Source organism: Uloborus diversus, chromosome 8 (assembly GCF_026930045.1).
Source record: "Uloborus diversus isolate 005 chromosome 8, Udiv.v.3.1, whole genome shotgun sequence".
Classification (NCBI taxonomy): Eukaryota; Metazoa; Arthropoda; class Arachnida; order Araneae; family Uloboridae; genus Uloborus; species Uloborus diversus.
In genome coordinates, this window is record NC_072738.1 from 140,449,649 (window position 1) to 140,476,400 (window position 26,752).

General features: G+C 31.4%; 1 protein-coding gene across 1 annotated transcript; it reads left to right on the forward strand.

Annotated features, from left to right (window-relative positions):
- The first annotated feature begins 697 nt into the window (after positions 1 to 697).
- On the forward strand, positions 698 to 24,555 carry LOC129228242 (dipeptidyl peptidase 1-like). The gene is given in 8 exon segments (XM_054862909.1): positions 698 to 972; positions 7,337 to 7,631; positions 10,778 to 10,936; positions 14,063 to 14,115; positions 14,117 to 14,185; positions 17,681 to 17,812; positions 20,153 to 20,321; positions 24,139 to 24,555. Coding segments are annotated over 8 exon segments (1,359 nt in total). The 5' UTR covers positions 698 to 815; the 3' UTR covers positions 24,464 to 24,555.
- Positions 24,556 to 26,752: the final 2,197 nt, after the last annotated feature.

Sequence of the window (26,752 nt, forward strand, 5' to 3'; positions counted from 1 at the left end):
ACCTTACGTAATTAATGAATGGTCCCTAAGTCAGACGCAGAAAGAACAAGAGCGGGATATGAGTGAAAACGTGTGGGTGAAGTGACAGTTCAGAATACCAAAAAAAATAAAAGATAAAAGTTTCAAATCTATCGTGTCTCCTTTATAACACACAATAAAATTTGTAAAATATATCAATGTCATCTTCTGGAGACCATGCTAAACTTGAGCAATAGCCGCTTCAAATGTAAATGTAAAAAAAGCTCCGTCTTCAAACTTTAAAATAGTCCATAATTTTGTTTTCTTCATGAGTATCGAAGAGGAGGGGCTTGGATTCCATATGTCTTATCTGTTCTGTGCGGTTGCTCCAAATGAAATGGAAATGAAATAATGTAAAATGTACGGACTGATCCGTAAAAAATTCAAAACTAAAACAGTAATTCAAATTCGATAAATTTATCCATCAACTGGTGCTTTCAATTTATTCTTGTACGGAATAATTTGCTTGAAACAAAGGTTTTTGTGCAGTAACCTTACAAAATTCAAGTCAAGCCGAATCTTAAACGTCTACTAATTTTCTAATACAGAGAAAAACATTTACTACACGACACAGAAATAACTTTCAGTCGTTTATCGAATTTCTGCTAATCAGACTGGTAATCTTTACAATGGAATTGACCCTATGGCAGACATGTGATCTCACCACATGACACGGAATGACTAATCACAGCTGATAACACAAACAGAAGAAAAGACAGCTGCTCTATAATTCTGATTCCCGAGATTCAAACCTAACAGAAACTTTGGGAAAAGCTGTTGATACTTATTAAGGCAGTATGAGTGTTTTATATGTGATAGTTCTTTGTATTTTCTTTTCGTACGCTGCTGCCGACACTCCTGCGAACTGTACTTATGAAGATATTAGAGGTGTTTGGAATTTTTATGAAGGGGAACGAAGTGGATCCAATGATATTGACTGCACGAATTTCGATGGTAGGTTGATTAATCACACATTTAAAACTCGAACCACGGCAAATTTGCTTGAAAAAATGTTTTTTTATTATTTTAATTAACTATGCTTTATTTTTTATTTACTGTTTGTAAAAGCCTTGTTCTGAAAGCATCAGTTTTGTTTTTGGCCGGCTCTCCTAAGATACTTTTATCTGTATTGTATAAATAAGTGTAGGATTTTAACAGGATTCTATGTATTTGTATAAAATTTCCAATATAATATCCCCCCCCCCCCACCACCATATTTATAGCATTCAGTAACCTAAAATAATCGTACAAAGGTATAATTTCAAATAGCAAAGTGCTGTCAAGGACCTACTATTATTTCTTTTCTAACTAATTCGGAATATGTTAAAATAATCTTTCTTTACTTATCGAGGCAAAGAGCGATTTTTCAACTCTAAAAAAGACAACTTGCTACTCTCTCTAGTTCCAACAGACCTGTCATTTCAGAGATTGACAGGGAGGATAGAGTCAAAGGTTATATAATTACATATTGTATACTGTCGAATCTCTTTGAAACAAAAGGGTTACTTAAAATCAATTCGCCTCCACCGTAATTTGTCCTATTCAAATAACAAACTATAGGATGGGAATCGGATTGAAAATATAGTTTGGACTTTAGCAGTGATTTGTTTTAAGCATTTTCAAATTAACGAGGTTTGACTATATTTGCTATCACAGTCGGGATCCTTTCAAGAAAATTACTCCAAACACTACTACTTGCTGTGTTGTAGTTGGGGAGTAGCCTTCTCCAAAATATTTGGTTTATTGTTGAAAATAATGTAAATTAGTCTTAAACCACCTTAAAAAAAAAAAGTCTGCTTATTGCATAAAGTCATCGGAACAAATCTGATATACCCCCCTCTTGGCGACTTTTTCCTGTTGGCGCCAAAAAAGCGTCACCAAGAAAACTATGTATGACGTCATATGTCATACATCGTTCTTAGCGATGCTTTTTTAGCGCCAACAGGAAAAATTCAAATTATGTCATTAATTATTTAATGAAATTAATGCATTAATTTTTTTCCGTTGTTTCTCCGGGATACGAGCCCGAGGTCTCATAGTACTTTCGTAATGAGACCTGCCTCGGTCTCATTACGAAAGTACTATGAGACCCCGGGCTCGCCAGGACCTCCCTGCCGCTCGGTCCGTTATCCCTCCGACTTTTAATATACATCACAGTCGGATATAAGTCACAGATCTCCTCCGTTCAGTATACAATAAAGTCACAGATTTTATGTGAAATTAACACCATTTTTGTGCTACAAAAATGCCAACCAGACCAAAATACAAACTACCAGAAACACACTAAAAACACAATAATTCAAAATATGTTCACTTACCTTTTTTACTTTTCTTTTACTTCCTCACGTGAGGCAGTGCACATATGTTCCGCTCTTAGGGAAATTATCCCATTTTTTATTATCATTACTTTACAAAAATATTTAAATTATGTTTGTTTTGACAAAAAAAATTCCAAAAAAAAACAACCTTATTTTACTTGTATTTTGTACTCCACCCAATTAATTTCGCGAATTATTTCCAAAAACTTTACAAACATATCCTCATTTTTGTATTCACCGGACGACTCCGGTACGTCCAAACGTTGGACGACCTGACAGGGTTCGTACGGGTCATGGAAATCCTGGAAAGTCATGGAAAAAAAATAAGCGAATTTCAGACCTGGAAAAGTCATGGAAAATTGAAATTTTCATTGAAAGTCATGGAGATTTATTTCAAGTCATGGAAAAATGTCCTGGATAAAAATAAAGTAACAGTAACTAAAGGAGCATTAGAAATCTTGAGTGATTTAACAGTATAGCACATAAAAGCTGGCAAAAGTGGAAAATTGAACGATCCCAATATCAAATCTGAATTTTGAAATCTCATTTGATCCACTTCTGTCGCAGCTGCTTGCCTTTTTTTGCGATGTGATTTTACTGCTTGGATATCACTTATCTTGAATTTACTGTTATTTTCGACACTTATGTTTCATATTCTGTAGTAGCGAAATTTCACGTTCTTAGTTTTGCCACGCCCACTCAAAAAAAAAAAAAAAAAAAAGCAATTCAATTGCATCCAAGTTCGATTCCATCACTCGTAAGAACTTTATTATTAATTTTATCAGAGTTTATCTTCATTTGTTGAAGGTTTTAGAAAATAAAGATCTTTAGTCAGGCGATAGAATACAGAAAAAGAGAAATTTTAATAATATAAAACAGTAGTGCCCAACATACGGCCTGCAAAACTAATCCATGCGACCCACTGCTACGTTCAAATCAGGAATCAAACATGTTCTGAAATTTCTGCACCTAATTAGCTTATATGCATTTGAAAAAGTGCAAATACGTAAACAAAGCAAGTATACTTTTGAATCAGAAGATTGATTCATTACTAAATTGTTTTTTCAGAAAAGATCTGATTTAGAAACATAAAAAACTAAACTATGTGGCTTTACTTTAAAGAACCAAAATACTGCCAAGTAACGTGGATGATTAAATGCACTGTTGACACTAAAAGGCAACTTTTGAAGCAAATTTATTGAAACTTAGTGATGACTCATTCTGCCTATTTATAAATAAAATATCGGTCATTTAAGCATCATCATATTCGTTTCACTGCATTTTTACTTTACTTAAATTTATATGATGAAGACAAATAAGAATAGTTTAGTTTTTTAAGCGTACACTTATATTTTTTCCATTACGAGTAAGTGCTTCAATGAGGCTGTGGCATTCATGTAGACGTTTTGCTAATGCTCATTTCCAAAAATTATCAAGTTTGAGATTAAATAGTGCTATTCTTTTCAACGAGGTCATGAAAGTTTTCATTGAAGTCATGAAAAAGTCTTGGAAAAGTCATGGAATTTTTCCATCCAAATAGAGTATGAACCCTGACCTGACGAAAAAGAAAAAGAAGATTCATTCAAAATTTTCAATTGATACATTTGGACAACATCACAAACCGAACTCATAATTAAAATAGAAAATTCAACTAAATTAACATTAAAAAACAACAAGAAAAAGAATACTCTAAAATAAAGTTTGAATTGAAACTTTATTTTAGAGTATTCAACTTAAAATCTCCCTAAGAGCGGAACATATGAGCACCTACCTCCTACCACACAGACACGTGCAAAAAGACAGACTTCGAGAAACTACTTTCCAGCGTTCAAGTTGCAAAACCAGGGTTGCCAAGTTATCGCCTTATTGGCGATTTTCGTATCGAGCGAAAAATTAAAATCTCGCCAAGAGGGGGGCATATCAGAGGAGAGCCAAGTCATCTAACCTGAGATTTTTTGGCCTAGAACAAAAATTTGTCAACCGTAACATCTACCTAATAAAAGAAGCATGCTCCCCCAAATATTTCTTCCACCAACTACAGCTACTGCTGAAATATTGTTTTTTTTTTCTAATTTGAAAAGTTGTGAGAGATTATGCTTTGCCTAGCGCCCAGCATCATATTTATACAAGACAATTTTCAATGTTTCTGTTTTGCGCATCTTTGCAAGATTAGATGTGTTTTGACATTAGAATGAGACTGGAATGTCACTTCATAGTTTAGCTTACTGCCGTGCTAAGCACAAAAGTCAAATCTGCAACTGAGTTCGAAATGAGAAATTGCCATTTAAAGTTGTGTGCCTCCACGTATTTGATACTGACGCAACTTTTTCAGAATGTTTTTTTTAATTGCGCAATCACAAATGACCATAAAACATTGTATTTAGCTAAAATATGTGACAAAGAATCACTTGGTGACCGTAGCTAAATTTTGAAAAAAAGTGCAGATAAGACTTGTGCTTAGCACAGCAGAATAGTTTAAACATACTACAGTAGAATACCTTTATAACGCCGACCTATGTAACGCAATTCTCTATAAACCACACAACTTTACAAAATTAAATAATAGGTTTTGAACTTTAAAAAATCCCTCTGTTTTTCTTTGCAAACATAAAAATTGTTAGTCAAATTAAATTTTGAAGCAGTTTTTCATCTTTCTATCTTAATTCAAAGCTTTTAAATGAAAATTAGTACTCATAAGAAACAGAAAAACCCAAACAGCTCTCAAAAATGCAGCTGTTATGCCGACCATGAAGCTAGCAGAAGTGCAGGATAATTCACTTTCTTTTGATTGTGAAACATATTTATTTGTGAATGACTAATTGTAATATTAGTGCTTCAATACACACTGCAGTTCTGAAGTGCAAATACATAGATATATTCTGAATATTAGTTTCAAAATTTGTGAAATGATCTATATAACTCAAAAACCTATATAACGCAAAAGCTCTGGTCCCAAGGTGTGCGTTATAATGGTCTTCTACTGGTATTTTAAAAAATCTCCAAATTTTTGCATTAGCTCTTAAATGTCTCGTTTTTAAAAAACCTTTTTATTGATGTTCTTTGGTTTATTATTGCTTAAATCAAATGAAAAATGCTTATGGTTCATGATTAAAAAAGTATCAAGCTTTAATTGAAAAACAACAAATAATAGTTCACCAACATCTTACAACATCAATAAATGTCATTGCAAAAATGCCTTACTCTGAATTTTTATTTTACAAAGAATAACAAGAAGTAGACATTCTAGAGGCATTCAAAATTAAACAAAACAAAAAGTTAGGACAATGAAAATGTAAGTATATTTTATTTTCTGTTTGAGATAATTTTTTACTTTACTGGTTAAAAATTATTTCATTATCATTTTCAGCTTGGATCTTATTGTTTATTGCTTCTAAAAAAAAAAAAAACAAAGCTCCAATTTTTTCTCAAAGTATTTTAGAAGACAAGTTGTCTTTTAAAAATATGTGGCATTTAAGGATTGAATTTAAAGGCTTAGTAGTACATTTCACCTTATTCAATACCCTTTTCTCTTCAAATTGGATTTTGACACCTTCTCCAGAACTCCCTGATGAAGTAAATTTCTCTTGAATTTTCATCAAAACAGAAAAGTTTACTAAAAAAGGATTTTTCAGCTATATTAAAATTTCGGGGAAAAGCGTTCTCAATAGCAAAAACCGACACAATTTCTTACGTGAGTATGAAAAGATCACTTTTGATAAATATTTATTTCATTTTCCCAGTTTAAATGTGTATTTCACAAAGTCTGGTAAAATGTTCACAATTTTTTCTCTGAATTTTCACAAATCTTAAACTGCTGCTAGGAGTTCATTTTCACTTAAAAGAGGTAACTAACTTAAGCCTGTTTTAAAACATTTTTCAAAACTAAAAGTTGTAGTTTTTTTATTTTCAAAAAAGTAATAAATGTAATCTGAATTTTTGAATTTAGAATCCTGCCGGATTTTTGGATGCCACATTTCGGATCCTATACAAGCCCAATTTATGAAATCCCTGCTTATATTTTCAAGTTTCTTTTACATTGAAATTTTTTGCTTTAAACTTATTCATACAAAGTCTCCCGAATTTTATGCGTAAGTAGGCTTGCCAGACATTCCGGTTTGACTGGGACAGTCCCGGATTTCAGAAAAAATCCCGGTGTCCCCGCCGGTTTGCTTGGCGTCCCAAAAAAAAATTATTTGGAGAAAGACGAAAAAAAAAGTTTTGAAATAATAACTAAGAAGGATTATGAAGAATATTTACTTTCTCTTCTCTCCTTTCACCGCACTGTTTGAAAAATGATAACGATACAAAAGCGATATTCTGCTAATAAACTATAATGCTGTTATTGTATTGTCTTGTCTCGCCAATCCTTTTCCTGAGGTTGAGTCCAATATTCGGCACTGAAGGGTGCAGCTTTAGCAACAGAAGAAATTTATTTCGCTGCACATATGATGGAGGAATCTATGGTTAATGGCTTAATGACATGCCAATCTAATTGGATTGTTCAGATTTTTGCGATAAAATTAAATCTAAAAAAGATTTTCTGAAAACAGTTCTATCCAATGAAAAATATTGTTAATTTTTTTTAATTCTTTATTTTAACTGCTTCTTGTTTAAGTTCTTTGTAAATACTTACTTGTAAAAGAATAAATGTTTAAATTCATATGCTTGTGTCATTTATGATTACCCATAATTTAAGTTTATAATTAGGACCATTTTTTATAGCATTGAGAAAAACTACGCTAAAAACCAGCCCTCGATTTGTAACCCTTGAATACGAACGACACTGACAAGGGGGGGGGGGATGCCATTCCTGTATCCCGGTTTAGCATTTCAGAAGTCTGGCAAGCCTACGTATAATTTTCAGCTTTTAATGTTACCAATTGTGCATATATCTTTTTAAAATTCAAAGTTTTGTTTTATTATTTATATTTTTTTAGGTTTCTCATGTGCAATATGCAGTGAAAACTATTAATTATTTTTATTATTTTTTTCATTTCCAGGACCAATTGTGAACACATTAAAAATTGAGCTCCTGTTCCCAAACGTAGCTGTGGATGAGTTAGGCAATAAGGGTTACTGGACTATCGTTTATAACCAAGGCTTTGAAGTTGTCATCAACTATAGGAAATTCTTTGCTTTCTCTAAATACACAGATGATGGCCATGGTAACGTCACAAGTTACTGTGACAGCATTTTGGCAGGCTGGAGCCATGATGTCTTGGGAAAAAACTGGGCCTGTTATACTGGTAAAAAGGTTGCACCAACTAGTGGAATAAAAGTTCATTATGAAAAAAGGTAAAGATATATTGTATGGTCCATGTTACTTGATAATATATTCAGACAATTTTCGAACAGCAATAAACTTCAAAAGTATTAATTTATCAATTTCAATCAAAATAACAGAGTTCTAGTCAATGCTTTGTTGAAATTTACTTCAAAAAGCAAACTTTCACAATGTTTTTTTATGACAGCCCAGATTATATGCACCAAAAGATCTTCAAAATATTCACTAAAAATTTCAAAACATGCATTATTCCTGCATATGAAAGGTTTCACTCAGGTGCGGATACAGACTAACATTTTTTTCCCTTCACCCTGTTTCGTATTTCAAATCAATTTTAAATAGAAATTGATAACTGTATAACAGTACGTTATTATTATTGCATTAGATTTTGCTGTATCTAAAATTTAAGAAATTGCTGTTATTGTTAAAGTTTGACATTCTTATGAATAAAGTTAGGAAATAAAAATGAGTTAATAAATTAATTAAAGTAAAATATCATTAATTAAAGTTATATTTAAATTAAAAATTTGCTTTAAGTATTAAAAAAAAACTGATTTTTTTTTCCCAGCTCTGTAATTTAACACCACTAGAGGGTGGCCAGTTTCAAAAGCTCAGGGCTGCTTCTCATCCAAATATGCCTCTGCACCTAATAGTTCAAAAACGTTACTAATTAAGCAATGAAAAGAAGTATCTCAAGTGTTTACTTTTGAAATTAAAAAAAAAATTAAAAAGATTACTGCAATCATTTAGATTTTATTTATAAATTTTTTGAACTCAATGTGGGTGTATAATACACCCACATAATAGTAATAGCGGTTTGGGGGGGGGGGTGTCATGACCCCCTCTAATCTGCCTTTAGTTTTACATTAAAATAAGCACACAAATGGCCTTTCAATTCTTGCATATTTTATATTTTTGGCTATAACTTGCACAAAAAATTGAACACCAACCCAAGAGAAGACAACAGGTTACCCTATTTTTCCTTCTTCATGAGGGAGCGAAATGTATACAAAATATCTTTTCTTTTATGAAAAAAGTCTATTGTGGGTGGAAAACATGCAAATTATTTTGAAAATGCGCTTTTTTGAATGCAGTTATATGCATTTGTCAATAGAAGCAAAAAATATGCAATTACATATGCACATTTGCATATATAATCCGGGCTCTAGTCATTATTATAATTATTGTTCTGTTTCTCTCCAACCATCACTCATTGCCATTCCAATAAATACAAAATATAATTTTTAAAATAATTTATGCATAGAAATTGGCTTTCCACTTTAATAGTTTGAATAAAAAATATTTTGTGATTGTCTGTATGCATTAGCATACTAGTTGAAATAAAAGACGTTACAAAGAATAAAGAACTGAATACATTACTTTAATATTGGTCCTTTTTTAATTTCTTACTTGAAAAACTAAGTGGATTTTATAAAATTTTATTTTAGAAGTGTAAGTATTCCTTCTTGTGAATTAAGTTTATGATACATCATTCTTGTTTTAAAAGATGTCTTTCTGACATGATGATAGGATTTTTTTTTTTTTTTCAGATTTAATGCTCAGTTTTCAAAATTTTTAAATAAATAAGCATTAAATTTGGAAGTAGAAAGTTTCTTTCTCTGTGAACTGAGCCAGGGGAACTCATTGTCAATATTTACCCCCAGGGTTCAGTAAAACTCGCATTATGCCCCATGAGAGCGGTACTTTTAAAAGTAGCCGTTTCACTTATTTTAAATTATCAGCGTGGCTAAATAAACTTGATCTGTGATGACATTTTGCTATACTCTCATGTGCAGGTAAAGGGCAGTAACTGCAAATTTTTCATTTATAATTTTTTTGAATTTTTGCCATCTATTGTACGTTACCTTTATTGTTCAAGCTCGCTTATTTGGTTTCTGCTGAAAAAAAGACGCGAAAAAGACATCTAATTTCAATATTTTCCTATTGTTTCCACGTATGTTCCTAGTATTGAATCCACCTCACATTTCTTCAAATATCTCAAACTCATTTCTGCAGATACTGCCGTTTACCTGCACAAAGCAGTATAGTAGTGTCATGCAGATGTTGGTTGGCAAGAATTATTGCAAGGGCCCACAACAACTTAATAATCATTTACAATTGAATTGATCATTTCAGAAAAGGCATAAGTCCAATGGATTTCCACATGACTTAGGCCCTTTTTTAAATAATCAATTCAATTTAAAAATTTGATTTTGTAACAGGGTAAAAATTGCTTTCTGTATACAGTGATTTCTCGCTTATATGCGACCTCTGTTGCTCGCGTTTTTCACTTATGCGCGGTATTCTCATGGGCCCGGCCAGTGGAAAGGGAAAATAATGTCAACTCTTGTTCATTTATATGCGAAACCTAAAATGCACCTTTCACTTTTGCGTGATAAAATTTTTCCAAGTTTTTGTTAAATCACCTATCTACGCTTTGCTTATCCCCAAGATTAGTACCCGACTTCTGCATTCACACGTCTTGATTTCATTTTTCGAATTCTTCCAAGAACGCTTTCTTTTTAGCACAAGTGTGCAATTTGGGGTGGAATTAAATTTGTGATTGACATTGAAAGGGGAGAACGGGTTACATACGAAAAGGTTGACGTCACTAAAAATTGTGGTCAAGCGGTAAGCTGACATAGCCTATCTTGGATCTTTTACATCCATTACAATCCCTTTTTATCCTCACAGATTATAGCACTGATCACACAACATTTTTTAGGTTTTGGGAAATTCACTTGCGTACTGTACAGTGTGTAAAAAATGACAAAACGTACAACTTCAAATTTCGCATTTTTAATTAAATTACAATGCATAAGCAGAAATTATATGCATATTTATTCATTAGTATTAGTATTGTACTATTAGTATTACTATAACTGATGTTAACTTATTGCATTTAAGCTTATTTTGGGGTTTTTCGCTTATGCGCTAACCTCACTTGTGCGCGAAAATTTTGCTGTCCCCTTTGGTCGGGTATAAGTGAGAGGTCCCTGTAATTAACAAAAATAAAGTAATGTCTCTTTCATTTAAGTTTGCTTCATGTGTAGTTCAAAAGCATTATTTTTATTGAAGAATGCATAATACATATTTGATGAAAAGAGATTACCTTAAAATAACTATTATTTTTCTGAAATACTCTTTTAATTTTCAGGCTTGTAGAAGGTGCAATTTTTAGGCAAGATAAAAATTTCATAAGACAAATAAACAAAGTGCAAAAGTCATGGGTCGCAACTGCGTATCCAGAACTGGAAGGTTTACCAGTGGCAACTATTTTGAATAGAAATGGAGGTATAAAGTCACGGATTCATAGGTGAGAAAAAAAATGCATAAGGGTAATTCTTTGTTTAATCACAGATTCTATGAAAATAATATATATATATATATAAAATTAAGCAAACATAATTACAAATATTAAACAAATTATAAATAACAAATGATGATAAAATGGAAAAATGCAAACAGCTATTAAGTAGGAATAGAAAAAGAGTGAATCCAGAGCTCATCAGCCATGGAGGATTCATTAATTATGGTCAAAAGACCAAAATTTTAACTATAAACTAGAAGAGAATGCTTAAGCTCCAGTATATGTAATATAGAGTAACAATGGGCAAACGCACCACTTGCTAAGCTAAAAACAATAAACTAGAGCTCAAACCTAAAACTAAAAGCAGGGGGTTTCGTCTCGACTAATTAGGAAAACAAGTTCCGATAATTAGCCTTCCACGGGACAGTACCTGCCTATAACAAAATTGTTTTACCTTGAAATCCGTGTAAACAAATCCTGTCCGTTGTTCAGCCTGATTAAAAAGCCTATCCATTCGTCAACAAAACTTTAAAAATATAAAACCATATCCGGAAAACAGTCCAAAGACATACCAGGTTGCCTGTTTCGCACGTGTAAAACTTATCCACCACGGTGATTCATAAAAAAATGGTTTGTCACGGTTGTATCATACATTTACACAGTTAAACAGTTTCAAAAGAAGCGAAATGTTCATCGAAGGCTATACTTAAGCAGATGTTTTCAACTAGATTTTTTAGGGAAGTTATTATGAAAAAGTAAGTTTTTGAGTACTGAAATTTCTTGCTTAAATGCAGAAATGGTATTGCAAATTCTTTTAATTCTGATAGCTTGCGAAACAATAATGCCAATAAAAACCTTTTTACTTGAGGCAGGAGGAGAAATCTTGTAAACTGTTAACTGTGAAATTGAATTCACGTCTTTTATCATAGATTGTAGTGGAACAATATGAGTCAATTTGTATGTTGATATCCAAGAAATTAAAGCTATTATGATTAGAATTAGTCTTTTTGAGCGTTAATGAACTATGATAAATAGTTTTGCTGAGTTCAGAAAAATTAGGAAAATTTATACACAAAAGGTCATTAATGTATCTGCAACAAAGAGGTGTAGAGGAAGGATTGTCAATTAAATATTTTCGTTCATAATATAAAAGAAAAAGGTTGGCTTTTTAGCTCTACATTAGCCAACCTTTTTCTTTAATTCTACCTTTTCCTACTTAATACCTACTTCCCTACTTAATACCCTACTTCTACCTTTTCCTACTTAATAGCTGTTTGCATTTTTCCATTTTATCATCATTTGTTATTTATAATTTGTTTAATATTTGTAATTATGTTTGCTTAATTTTATATTTACTTGGCTTTTTAGTTTTGCTGCGTTGCACATCTATGGGCTCTTAGTGTGGTCTTTTCAATATTTTTCACTTTTATTATTATTTTTATATATATATATATATATTTAAGTTTATACTGAGTCATTATGAGCAGCTTAGAGAAAAAATAAAGGGATCTCACTTTAACTTGATTACATTTTAACTATAATATAGTTAATGCCAGGAAAATGGCTGTTTTTTTTTACCAGAAGGGTGATATTTTTATTACACAAAACCTATTACCCAGGGCGAGAATTTAAGGTAAAAGATGGGTCAAGCAATTCTTTCGTTATTCTTCCTGGACAAGACATTGTTAGATTTTTAAGTATCTGGAAATCATTTCAGATCATTAAAGTTAGTAACACACTGTTAAATTCTGAAATCAAACAAATGTAAAGTTTAACATCTGAAATGTGAAATTTAACAGATATTTAAACAAATCGTCGGGTTTCAGGAGAGCGATTTTAAAGTTTAAAAGTAAAATATCACGAAGAAAAAACAAAAACAAAATATATATATATATATATATATATATATATATATATATATATATATATAAAGCTGCTGATTGAACTATTTGCTGATCATCAGGTCTTTTACAATAAAATATTATGTTTTTTCTCTGTTTCAAGAAGGTTAAGTGAAAAAAGGCAAGTTTTAAAAAGTTGCGTTTCATTTATGACGTTCTTGCACCAAATCTCAAAAAGAATGTCTAAAATATCTCAAAATATGTCGTTATTGTTACTGGTTGTTCTCCTTCTTACAATACTGGCATAAATGTAAGTAGTGCATTCTTATTTAAAAATTAAGAATGAAAATTTACTTTTTGTGTGTGTGTGCAATACTGTTTTTCGAATAAATAATGCCGTTTTTCACTAAATGACACAGATGTTTCATGCCTGATGGATCAAGCTCACAACTCAAGATGTAACATTCTTAAAAAGAATATCCATAAAATACTTGAAAATGCATATACAACACTTTTGCTTCCTAATGGCGAAATATTAAGTTATAGAATTGCAGGTCTTGCAGAGATATGTTACTCATTCATTTCAGTTCAAAAAAAGGTATAACTCAAAATCGCTAATTTTTGAGTTACCACGTTTTTGAAAAAGTAAGCAAAATGTATAATGTATTTGCTTCAAAAAAATTACTTGCATGTATTTAACTAGCAGGAAAATGAGAGGACAAAAAAAAAAAAAAAAACCTTCAAATTAACATCCTTTTTAAAAATGACCGTATTGGAAATTTGTTTCAAGAAATACAGCTCATAAAGAGAAAACGATGTACTTTATAATATAACTTGTATTGAAGTGTTAATTTTCAGTTTTGCCAGTTCCACCATATATGAGAGAAATACAAATGTGACGACCAGCAACAGGCTCTAGAGTCCTAACTAGACTAGTTATAAAGTTATAATTAAAACATTTTTATAAATTATCTCTTATTTACTTTCCAATAAATTCCTATTAACAAACATTCTTTGCTCCGCTAATGTGCTCATATAGCATTTGAAACCATTCTGTACTTTGTTCTTAAATGTCCTCATTTAAAGCTTATGTTTTACAACTAATAAATTTACAAAAACAAGCCTTAATGAATGCTAATAAGACAAATTGTTCTGTATTATAATAAATTAATCAATGCTTTGTGTTCACCAGTTCCGTTAGATAGTCCTAAAAATGTTGTCAGATTAATTTCTGTTAGTGCTGAAAGTTTTGTTGTATTTAATAAAATCACACTTGTATTATTTTTAATAGAAGTCCTAAGATAGGTTTTGGTGCTTCAGAGGTGTCAAAAAGCCTGCTTTCTCAGTTGGCCAGAACAATTTGACTGGAGAGATGTTAATGGTGTTAATTATGTGTCACCTGTTCGTAATCAAGGTCAGTCACTATAACTTAGTTTCATTATTTTAGTTTTTTCACCCACATTACAAAATCTGTTGTCTATATTTTTCAGTTTTTTTTTTTTTTTTTTGAATCAATATACACTAACTTTATAGTTTACCTTACAGGATATCCACACACCTGGAAAGTCATGCAAGTCATGATTCTCCTTATTTGTTTTTAAAATAAATAAAAATCTCTTAAAGTTTTAAGTTTTATTTAAAAAAATAATGATAATTTAAAAAATTGCTTAAGAGTTCACTAGTCTCTAGTTGTTTATTTCATTATTGCCGTAAATTTGAGGATTCTTTTATTTTGGCACTTCATTTTAAAATTTAAACTTGTATTCAAGACTTTTTGTGATAGAAGTAATATTGTGTATCATGCTGGGGCATGCACAGGGTGGGAGAAGGGACCTCTTGGCACAGGCCAGAGCCCAAGGGGGGCCCAATATTTTTTTAAACTATGGGTGAAATATAGAAATAAACAGTATGGAAGGAAGCCGGGAAAAGTCATTTGTGACAGGCCTAAAAATTTCTGTGCACACCTCCAGTATCATGCCATATATTTTTCGGAGAAATAAAGAATTTCATTTATATGTAAATTCACAAATGTGGAAAGTTTTCCTCTGCTTTTAAAGGAAAGTAGGCTAAAACTGACATCAGCTGTTAAAGGACCATTTAGAGCCGAAGTGGGCCTCTTGTCAGTTTTTGTTGGCGGCCCACCTTGCCCGGATACAAAATGTTTCCGAGACTCTCCCTCCCTCCCCCCCCCCTTCAAGAGTTGGGTCTATAGTTTTAAACCAGGTTGGCATGGCCTCTTGTTGACTCTAAGCTGTTATAGTTGTTGATTTCTTATCACAGATAAGTAATAGTTGGGAAGCAAAAACTTCATCGCAGTAAAAATTGAGTTTATTAAATCTAGTTGGTTTTTTTTAATAGAACAAACCTTTTGTATACTAGTTAAAATTAACAATTTAAATTCAAAAATAAATGTGAATATAAGATAAATATGAAGGGGAATCTAGGGTGATACTTTAATCCAAATATTTTCTGTGCTTTGCCCTGTCATAATTTTTTTTTCCAGAAAAATCAACCTTTAGACTAATCATTTATTTATTTCAAAGTAGCAAAAATACTCGGCATTGCCTAGGTCAGTAACAATTGTGAGAAACAATCGCTACTTTCATTCATTTTCTGTTTTAACTGAAAGAACCCAAAACACACCGCTTTAACGTGATTAAAAATCGAGCTTCTTCCTTAACCATTAGAATAAAATAGCAGTAAGTATAAAGAACGAACCAGTATTCAGTTAGGAACCAAAGCACGGCATTTGAGCATATACAAATTTGAAGAATTTCCAAAGTATGAACTAACAAAAACAAAGATGAATAAGGTGCATGTTTTTTTAGTGAATTAAATAGTACACACACACACACACAAAAAAAAAAAAAAAAGCTCTTTACTATGTTTCCCTAAGTGTGCAAAAAGCAGAGTTTCCAAATATTTAAATGACTTTAAAGTCCTGTTTGCTCAGGAGAAGCCTTGATTCAAGATTTTCACTATGATTATTATTAAAATTGCTGTTGTAAGGCAACGAATTTTTGTAACAATGATTTTTATATCTAATTATTTATTGGAGAAATTACCCGAAATTTATTGTTTTCTATCATAACTTTTTTAAACTTAGTTATTTAGAATTAAATAACAGTCTATGTTACTTCCTGATCATGTAGCTATCTGGTGAAAAAATGGTTAAAACCGGTCCAGTAGTTTTGAAGTTTACCCCGGACATCCTTACATACAGAAGTAGCCATTTATGTTTATAGATTCATGTGTACTTGTTAAAATTAGGTCATAGGTTGATTGTTTATCAATTTCTTGCTTTTTATTATACAGTTTAACTTTGTTAATACGAAATGTAAAAAATCACGAATTTGTTCGTATTACAGGCCCGTGTCCCAGGATTTCACAAAGGGAGGGGTTTCAAAGATCTTTTAAAAATCATTTCCCGCAGTGGCATGAAAACACCTCTTGTACCAAATAATTCATTCCTGTTTTATGGTTATAATCAAGCAATGGAGTACTTTAGGGGCCAGAGCCATTGATTTTAAAGCGCATTACTATTTCTAGGAAGAGATAACAAGTATAGTATTATATACATGTAGGGATGTTTGTGACCCCTCCCCTGTTTCCCCAAATTCCGGCTGCGCTAGTGGATAGAATGTTGTTTTACAGCTTCTTCAGAAACAAGCCTTTTTATCTGTTAACTACACTGCATATTGCAAATGTTTTAAAAATTTTGCACAAATATTTTTTTTTACATGCTGTATACCAAAAAATATTCCCATTGGATGTTTTGTATTGTCAGTCTATTCAGTGGTTCTTTTGCAACTGGTTTTCTAAAATATAATTTCAGTTGGTGAAGAGTGGGCACTCGTAAATTGCTGAAAAAAATCAAAGAAAATGACTTAAAAAAAGAGCACTGACATAAACATTAACACTATAACTAAGTTAAATATCATTTTCTTCATATTGCTTTTATCATTATTCTCCCCCAATGGGAGGGGTTTAACCCCTAAAACCCTCCCCTTGGACACGGCCCTGTCGTATTAGCTGTTATTTGTAACAACTGTGAATATGTAAAACAGGGAAGAAAAGCTAAGTTACTACATTGAAGTAACCTGCCTTTTAGATGTGCGAGGGGAGAGTAATCTAAAATGATTATGTGGGACATTTTACTGTGTTAAATTGTATTAGCAATAACTGAAAAACCTATTCAAAAAGATGTGAAAATGGAGCGGGAGAAAGGGACAGGTGGTAATACCCAAAGGAAAGGTACTGTAAAAGACTATTTTATTCCTAAGTAGACCTACCTATTCAAAGGTAAACATCAACAGTATGAGTTTCACCCCTTAATTCTCAGAAGAGCAATAGGCAGAGAAATGCCTTGGCTCTGACAATAGCCTGGCCCAACGCAGTCCAGAGCACCTCCCACCTCCTTGAGAGCTAACAAGCTTGAACTCTGGAACAATGAGAAAGGAATGCGAAAGGGGCTGCATTGACTCATTGACCACAGTCATTGTCAGTAAAATTTTCAGTGCCACCTGGAAAAGGTATAATAGCTGTCACCACTTGATAACTAACAGGTGGGTTGAAAGTTCCTAAAGTTAGGAATGCATGATGAGCTTTCTGTAATGACAAATTGTCAGGAAAAAAATAATTCAATCAGGAAATTTTTCCGTGAAGAAGTCAGAAGTTTTAAACCGAAACTTTCTTTTTGTTCTACATAATATCTGTGATATTTAACGTAGTTGAATAATAAACGTAACTTAATTAACAAAATGTTCATTTTAGCAGTGATTTCGTATTAACCGTGTTCATATTAACAGATTTCAACTGTATGTATTTAGTATAAAATGTGTTGAAAAATTTAAGATAAAAGTATATGTATAACTAATGGGACATTTTGGTTTTGACTCTTCTTTTACAGGGAGTTGCGGTAGTTGTTTTGCTTTTTCATCCATGGGCATGTTGGAGTCTCGATTAAGAATCGCTACGAATAATTCAGTTCAAGTTACATTTGCCCCACAAGATGTTGTGAGTTGTTCTGAATATTCGCAGGGTGAGCACTTATTGTTACAATTACTGTTAAAGATACTTGTATTTACCAAGTTTGACAAAACTATTTGTATAAAAAATATTCTATTCTGTATCATTTTAGAGTATAACAATTTTTTGAATAATGTATATCTTGTACAAAAGTAATAAGTTTTATTCCTACATTAGTAGTTGATCTCATTATTTGCTGTAATTTGTATTGGTAAGTCATTCATTGTGAAAGTGTTTTATCAGTGCCCCAAACTTCAATTTTGTGAGGTAGAAAACTCTCAATGACCAAATGGAACTCTGAATTTTACTGAATGTTTAGATATACTGTAATTTGTGTTGATAAGTCATTCTGAAAGTGTTTTGCCTGTGCCCCAAACTTCAATTTTGGGGAGTAGGTGACTCTCAATAACCAAATGGCACTCTGAATTTTACTGAATAATTAAATATGAACAGTGATGTTCCCATCAAGTTTTCTGAGGGTATACTCCCAGTAATCCATTTACGCACAATTTGTGTATGTGATTATATACATAGTATGTCATAATATGAAAATTTATGAAGCTTGAGGGTATACACTATGTGTCTAAAAAATGTTTGAGATATGGCGTATATGGAGAACACCACTGAATATGAGCATGCCCATATACATCTATATCTAATGAGAAGAGACATAAGGCATAATTCAAAAAGCCAAAAATTGTAATAATGCAATACTGTTTCCAGACTTTGAATCATTAGGCAAAACTTGCTGAATAAAGATTTTTTTTTATGTGGCCACAGTCAGATGTGTAAGTTTGCTAACTTTTGGCAGATTTTCGTTTTTCTAAATGAACTTAGGTTTGGAACAGTATAAAAATTACAAAGTCAAATAAACAGTGAAATGTGGGAAAACTTCACACAATTAGCTATTTTATTTAATTTATGTTACATAATTATATTAAAGAGAGGACTACTACTAATTACCTAATGATGAGTAATAAGTTATTGTTCAAAAAAGTGATAATTTGTTATTTTATTTCCCGAAAAATCATCGTAGTTCTTCAGTGGGTTTTGTGATATTTTCTAATTGTAACACTTTTGGTAGAAAATAACATTTTATTTTTTAAGTACAAAAAGCTGTATTTAATTTTAGTTAAAAACTCGGGGGCACATTGATTGAAATTTCCATTTTGAAAAGTTTTATAACTTTTACCCTTGGTCGCAGTGACTGGAAAGATCAACCATTCAGAGCTTTATTTATGGGACACAACTTGAGGGGTTGGAAATTTTTTATTAAATCGTGTTTCTTGGTTTAAAATAAATGCTACACATCATTTTTATTACAGTGAAAGCTGTGTAAGTTGACCACCTGCAGTGCATTACTTTAGTGGTCAACTTAAACAGGTGGTCAACTTACAGAGGTTGATTTATATGATAAGGGCTAATTCCGTGCCTGAAAAAAGCGGTCAACTTAGACAGGTGGTCAACTTTACAGGTTTTACTGTATTTTGTTTCTTATTGTAAGGACTTTTAAATAAACTGCTCTATTATAAAGATATACTGAGTCGTAAATATTGTACATTTTGACGGAGTATTCATTTTAAAAGGGGAAGTTTAATGTAAAATCAATTTCAAAATAATGTGGTTTATTTCGATCAAATATTTAAAGTTACTAAAAGAAAAAAAAGGGCTCTCTTCAGTTTTTTTTTTTTTTTTTTTTTTTTGACAGATTCTGAAAGAAGTTATTAAATATAGAAGTACAGAAGTTATTGAATACAAATAATACATACATTTTATTTATTTTTGTATTGTAGTCACATCAGAAGCTTAATATTGGTTTCAATTTAAAAAAAGAAAAAAAAAATCTATTGTTCATAAAATTTACCTTTTTTTTTTTTTTTTGAAGAACACTGCAACCTTTGATTTCTTTACCCCAGTTTATGGTCATCAAACACCTAAGGCAGTAGTTTCCAAACTCTTTATACTTGTGTCTGCCTTTTTTCACACAAAAATTATTCTACCCCACTTCAAATTTTCCATCTTATTAATCTGACTTCCAATATGCTGTTCTGGTAATTTATTTAATGGGTTACAAAAGCAATACCAACCATGTTTCATATGAAGCAGTTTTTTATGCACAAAAACGTGTTTAGTTATTATATTTTAATATGGCTATTAATAATTTTTACTACATTTAACAAGTTGCATGCAATTACAGGGATTTTGAGCCTTTCGCATGTTGTACTTATTTTAATATTTCGATAGTTGAAAGTTACTTTAACGCAGGGTTCGAGAATTATATTGCCTGACACGCCCGGAGCATGTAAAAGTTCTGATGGTTAATGATTATTTTAATTTTTCATGATTTCTGTAGGATGCGAAGGGGGATTTCCTTACTTGGTGGCCGGAAAATATGCTCAAGATTTCGGTGTAGTTCCTGAAGATTGTAATCCATACACTGGAAAAGATGGCAAATGTAGTGAGAAAGAATGCAAGAGATATTATGTGGCTGATTACAAGTATATTGGTGGATTTTATGGAGCGTAAGTATTGAAAATACCTTATATGGAAATAAAAAGCAAAAGCTTCATATATTTGCATTATTTTTTGGCAAAATTAATTTTTTTTTATTTATTAATTATCATACATTTTTTATTTTTTTACTAAACTGAACAGAGATGTTGTATAGTTACATTTGTTTAATGAAATGCTCATGTACCTGAATTACATAATTACCTTTACAACAGCACTGACAGAAAAATGTTTATAAAAAACTTTATTGAACAAATTTCAAGAAAAAATTATGCTCATGGGAAAAGAACCAGCATGCTGAATAAATTTTTTTTAGAAACAAATGCATGTTGCCAAAATTAATTTTAAAATGCATTTACAGTAGAGTCTCAAAAATCTGAGTCGTGAAAGTTCAAGGTTCTGCTTAATTTGAAATACTTACTTCATGTTCATTCATCACTTACATTTTTTAGTTCCAAAAAAAGAAAAAAAGATTATATAGACTTATTTCAGCATATACAGCAAGTAATAAAAAATGCATTTAGAAATTGGTGTCAACAACACTCCTTACGTGACATGTTATATTCATCGACAACAAAATAGGGATTAAGAGATTCCTTGGAGATAGTAACTTCATACGTAAAATTTACATCAATGTGCCACAAAGAACGTGTGAACATGCCTTTTAGCCCAGTAAATTTAGTATTTTTTTGCACCACAAATTTATAATTAAGAAATATTTTCAGAATTAGTTCCTCATAGCACGTGGAGTAAATCCTAAAAAGTCCAATAAGTCCCATATGAGCTTCCATCCAAAATGGCGATCAAAAGATGGCCACCTAGTACTTTTTGTTTTCCTTATAACTCGGTTAAAAATGAAGATTTTTCATTTGTAAAAAAACCTGTTTTAATACGAAAAGCTAAAATTCTATTTTCTATGTAATAAGCAGCAAAATAATAATAATAATAATAATCTAAAATTAAGCATTTTTTTGTGCTATTCTTTTTAAAATATTAACTGCAAAATTCTAACATACATAGTATTTTTAAAACTAAAAAATAACAACTATTGACTAATGTATGGAGGAAAATATTCCTTAAAAAATACCCTAAAATTTTTTTTTTAAATATATATTTTATCAGCTAATGTGTTCAGCTGCACATTACATAGAACACAGAAATTTCAGTTTTTGGTGTCAAAACAAATGTTAGAAATTTTTTATTGGTTATTTTAGGTTATGTATCCAAACACTATTACTTCTAGAGCCTACAGTTTTTTTTAGAACTGAAAATTTTTCTTTTTTGACCGAGTTATAAGGAAAACGAAAGTACTAGGCGGCCATCTTTGATCCGCCATTTTCGATAGGAGCTCACATGGGAACTTGGGGGATTTTTCAGGATTTATTCTACACATGTTCAGGAACTAATCCTGAAAAATTCAGCTAATTATAAATTTGTGGTGCATCGACCCTATTTTCAGCCTAAATTTACTGGGCTATTTTTGAATAACTGATTGGAGTCAAAAAAGAGGGTTTAAAACTTCAAGTCGTACGCACCTTCTACCACTAACTGTTTTTGTTTTATGCGAGTTAAAGACATATGCTCGCAAGTACATAGATACAGATGTAATGACAAATCTCATCAAAATGGGTTAGTGTACTGTCAAAATGCATGTTTTGTTGCCTATAAATTTGCACACATAAATATGCACAGACATTGTAAGAAAACAGGTCAAAATTCATTTAGAGGTAATTAAAAAGCGAAAATTATGTTGAACTTTCAGTGATAAGTTTTTCGTGAAAACAATACTTATTTTTCTTTGTGCAAGGACGTAAAAGGTGCTCCTCCTTATGCCATCCGAAAAAAGTAAAATTTCAATGTGGAAGAATTTTCTGGATAATCTGAAGGTGGCATGAGTCCCAATTATTTCAGAGTTTCGAGACTCTACTGTATTTCTTTTCAATGCAGAAGTTGTACCTGGCTAAAGTTATTTAAGAGCCAAAGAGATCCAAATGCTTATTTAGCCATGTGTTTTGCTATTTTATGTTTTTTTTTTTTTTTTTAATTCTCATTTTAGCTTTTTGTCAGAAAATATTTTCTGTAATACATAACTAAACTTCAAAAAACAGTCTGTAGAAAAAATTATCTGTAAATAAAATGATTATAATGAGTAAAAAAATTTGTCTCTAAAGTACTTTTTATACTATTGCTCATGGATATCCAGTAACGTTTTTTATGAAGCAAAGCAAGGATGATGCTTTAGTCATATAAGCAGAAGTAGCTACTCTGTTCAATAACTTTTGAAAGTGCTTCTTAGCTTTTCATTTTCAGTTGCGTAATTGTTTTTAAACTTTATGTGTAGTTTTGGCTATGTTGGGAAAATAAAAAATATATAGGTTAAAATCTTTATTTTATATGCATACCCTGTTGGCAATCCATTTAATTGTGTTACACTGTCTCTTGTCAATTGTACCCAATCATTTTTTACTGCCGTATTTAAAATTATTGTCTTTATTTATTAAGGATGTCAATAACCGAACTTTGAGTTGATCTGACAGTTTAAATATTGTCAAGAAAATTTTGATATGTAATGCTTGTGAGAAAATTGATGCTTTTATTTTTCCCCCTGCAAAGTATCTGGCTACCTTAGCAATCAGTGCTATTTCTGCCTTCTGGGAATAAAGATTTGTCAGAAGCCAAATAAAGCTGCTATCGAAGAATGAATAATTTTAAGTTTTATCAATTTTTATTTTCTTGCTATTGAATTTATTGTCCTTATTCATACTTTTTGAAGTATAGAGACTGAAAAGGGGTGAAAACTCCTTTCCCCTTCTTGTTCTGTGTGGTTTTTCATAATCAGGACCACTGAAAGCCAAGCTTGACACTGGGGCAAAATACTGGAATGTCTTCTGTTCTCTTCGAACATTTCCCTTATTCATGCCTCGTAGGAATAATGTATAAACTGCCTGTGACTGGAGTCAGTGAAAATCTTAAATTGTCAGAGAATTTCATTGAGCTCCAAAATGCTTAGTAGTATGTTTCATTGGAAATAATAATGGATTCATAAAGAGAGTTGTAAAGTCAAAAAATCATTTTTGGAGTTATATAAAAAAAAATTTAATCCTGAACTTTTCTGGAATCTGGAAAAGTCTAAAAAAGGAAAAGTTTGCCACACTTTGTCATACTCTCTCTCTCTCTGCAGCTGTGGTTATAATTATGGTTATTAAGTTTTATTACATTAGTACATTTAGTAATATTTTTCAGTTAAATAAATTGTAGCTTAAGAATAATTAGAGCCTGGATTATAGGCAAATGCACAAGCATATGCAATTGCATATTTTAGCTCATTTTAAAAAAAATGCATGAACATGGCACATTTTGAAAATTCATGCATATTACAGTGCTTTTCACTCGATTTTGAATTTTTTTTATCTTTAAGGAAATTGAAAATAATTGTTCTTTATTAAGGAAAAAAAGCAGATGACCATAGGAAAAATTTTATGGAAATAAATACTGCTCCTACCAGTAGCCAATGAGAAAAGTAAAAATCTTTATAAGTGACATTAAGTGAAAAAAGCAATACCTAATTGGAGGAAAGATTGAAAAATAAATTGTGATAATCAATTAATGTGCATATCATTTTGTGTATGAATAATTGTTTTAACATGTATTTCTCATCTTATTAACTAAATCTAGAAAAAAGTGATCATTTATTTCTAAAGATTGATAAATTTTCCCTATGTAGGTAAAAGAAGTATTAGCGCATTTTTGCTTGCATATTTTACTGGTTTTTAGTTCATATAGTCCAGGCTGTAATAATAGTTTCAATGTTTCGTTTTTGTGAAATAGATGTAATGAAGATCTGATGAAGCTGGAGCTGGTCGCAAATGGACCAATAGTAGTATCTTTCGAAGTCTATCCAGATTTTCAACAGTACAAAGGAGGTATTTATCACTATACCGGTCTTCAATCTGGATTCAATCCATTCCTGATCACCAATCATGCAGTCCTGGCTGTCGGTTATGGAACGGAACCCAAAACTGGCGAGAAGTTCTGGATTGTAAAAAACAGCTGGGGAGAAGGCTGGGGTGAAAATGGCTTTTTCCGCATAAGGCGTGGAACAGATGAATGCAATATTGAAAGTATTGCTGTTGCTGCAAAAATTATACCTTAATGTTTATTTTTGTGCAATGTACAGTGATTTTTAATCAAATGTTTTAATTTGTATTTTTATAAGAAAAAGAATAAAAGTTGAAATTTCCTTTATTTTCATACTTTTATTGAAAAACAATCAATTCTGGAGTTAGTTTATTTTACTCCAGCAACTCTTCAAATATATCAGAGAACGAATAGTGGAAGGGTCTTGGTCCAAAATTGCTCAACTTTTTTTAATATAAATTTAATGTCCCAGTGGTCAATCCACTTTGGCCACTTGCGAATAACTGTGTAAGTTTGAATGTCCCATATAAAGATTTAGCTTCAATATTTATTTTCCATATTTGCTGGCATTTTGATAACCACTAATGTATCAAGCAGAACTTATTGTGTTTCAATGTAATAGTGATTTACAAGAGAAATTTAAAAGCTTTGGATTGTTGGGTTTTTATTCATTGTTGATTTAGAAAGATAAATTTCCACCAATCACATCTCATGGCAGCACTTACATCTGTGAGGAGCTATTCTCCAAAATGAAGAATATAAGTCAAAACTGAGGATTTGTGTTACCAACACTCATCTCGAGAATTCTCTTTAAATTGCTTCATCATACATAAAAGTCAATGTTGACACAGATAGTAAAAAGGAAGAGAATGTCAGATTTCTCATTGAATAAAAAAAAAGATCACCTCTTTGATCATTTTAATTTAGTTTTGTGTTTTGTAACAAGTTTATGTCCTTTAAAAAAACATGTTTTGCTTCTTCATTACATTTTGTGCCAAAATAGACTTTCTCTGTAATGCTCAAACTAAACGAAAACTTAATTTAGAACTTTATATTGTCTCCCTCTAAATTGAAGTTCATATACACTTAACTCAATCAATGCAGCTCGCAAGCCCTTCCATACAAGAACGGTGAATTACAAAAATACAGTGAAACGTGGCCCTTTATTAAAATAATAGAAAGTCGTCTGTCACGGTATGACGTGGGAAAATTTCTTCTACATTTGAATGAAGAAATTGCCTCTTTGGTGATATTTTGATAGTTGAAATTTTAACCCTAACTCCAGTGGATTAATCCTAAAATCCAGTAGATGACGTTCATTGTTGACCAATTTTACATTTCTTCATTCTCCTAAAATGAGTCTTACCAGTAAAACAGTTAAGTTACCAGATCCAGTTCAGCCGGGACCACCACGAACCTTAGAGAGAAGGGGGAGGGGAATCTTGTTGACCTGGTCTTCGCAAAACTGGCGATTCGTGCAATGGGACTGAACGTTTCGTGGAGCGGCGTTTTCATAAAGTCTTGTTGCTCTATGACTAATTTCTTCAGTTAAATAATTAACAATTGTTGTTCTTGTAAACTTTATGTTCCTAGAATTAAATTAAAAGTTTAACGTGTTATTTTGAATGGAAAACCTGCATTTTTTAGTCCACTTTAACATTTTAAATTGCATTTTTTAAAATTGTGTTAATATCTGTCAGAGTCATGTTTGTCTACCAAAAAGAAAAGGGTTCCCGAGGGGCTCCACAGGAAGGTATGGTTGGCCTTTACTCTCTCAACCCCCCCCCCCCCTCTAATGAATTTGATGAGACTTTATTAGGTTTATAAATGATTTTTTTGTCTCTCATTAATGTAACTAGATTTTTCTTTTTTTACTTAATAAGTTAATATAAAAAAATATTATTCTGCAGCACTAGACTTTACAATATTGTACTTACATTTCTTTCCTCCTTAAAGGCAGAAACTCATTTTAAAACAAGTTCCATCACAGGATGATTGCAACTTTCACATTCTTAATTCATTTTTCCAAATTCTGGAAGCTTTTGTTTAACTGCACTTTTTAAAACACCTTTCACATTTGGCAAAAACAATAATCTCTCAAAATAAACTGAAACATTTAATGAAAAATTGCAAAAGATTTCTCAATTTCTGGATTGGGATAGGTTAATCACCCCTGTTAATGTCAATCAGATAATTTTTTGTTGTTTCTTCTGCCACATCAAACAAAACTGATTTGTTTGGGGCTAAAAATTTAATGCAAGAGTGACACTTCAAGTGAATTTGAATTTCATATATCCATTAATATATGTGTATAAGGGTACATTATTTTCCTTCTCTTTGGTGTAGTTACGAAAATCAGCATTGATCTTCAATAAATAAATCAATATTCAGGTTGATATTATAAATTGTACTATACTGACAGATATTTTAAACGAAATTGAATTGCTCGCAATTTTGAAAATGGTAATTTAGCAATATTATATTACATGCATACATTTTAAAAGATTTTCATTTACTTCATACG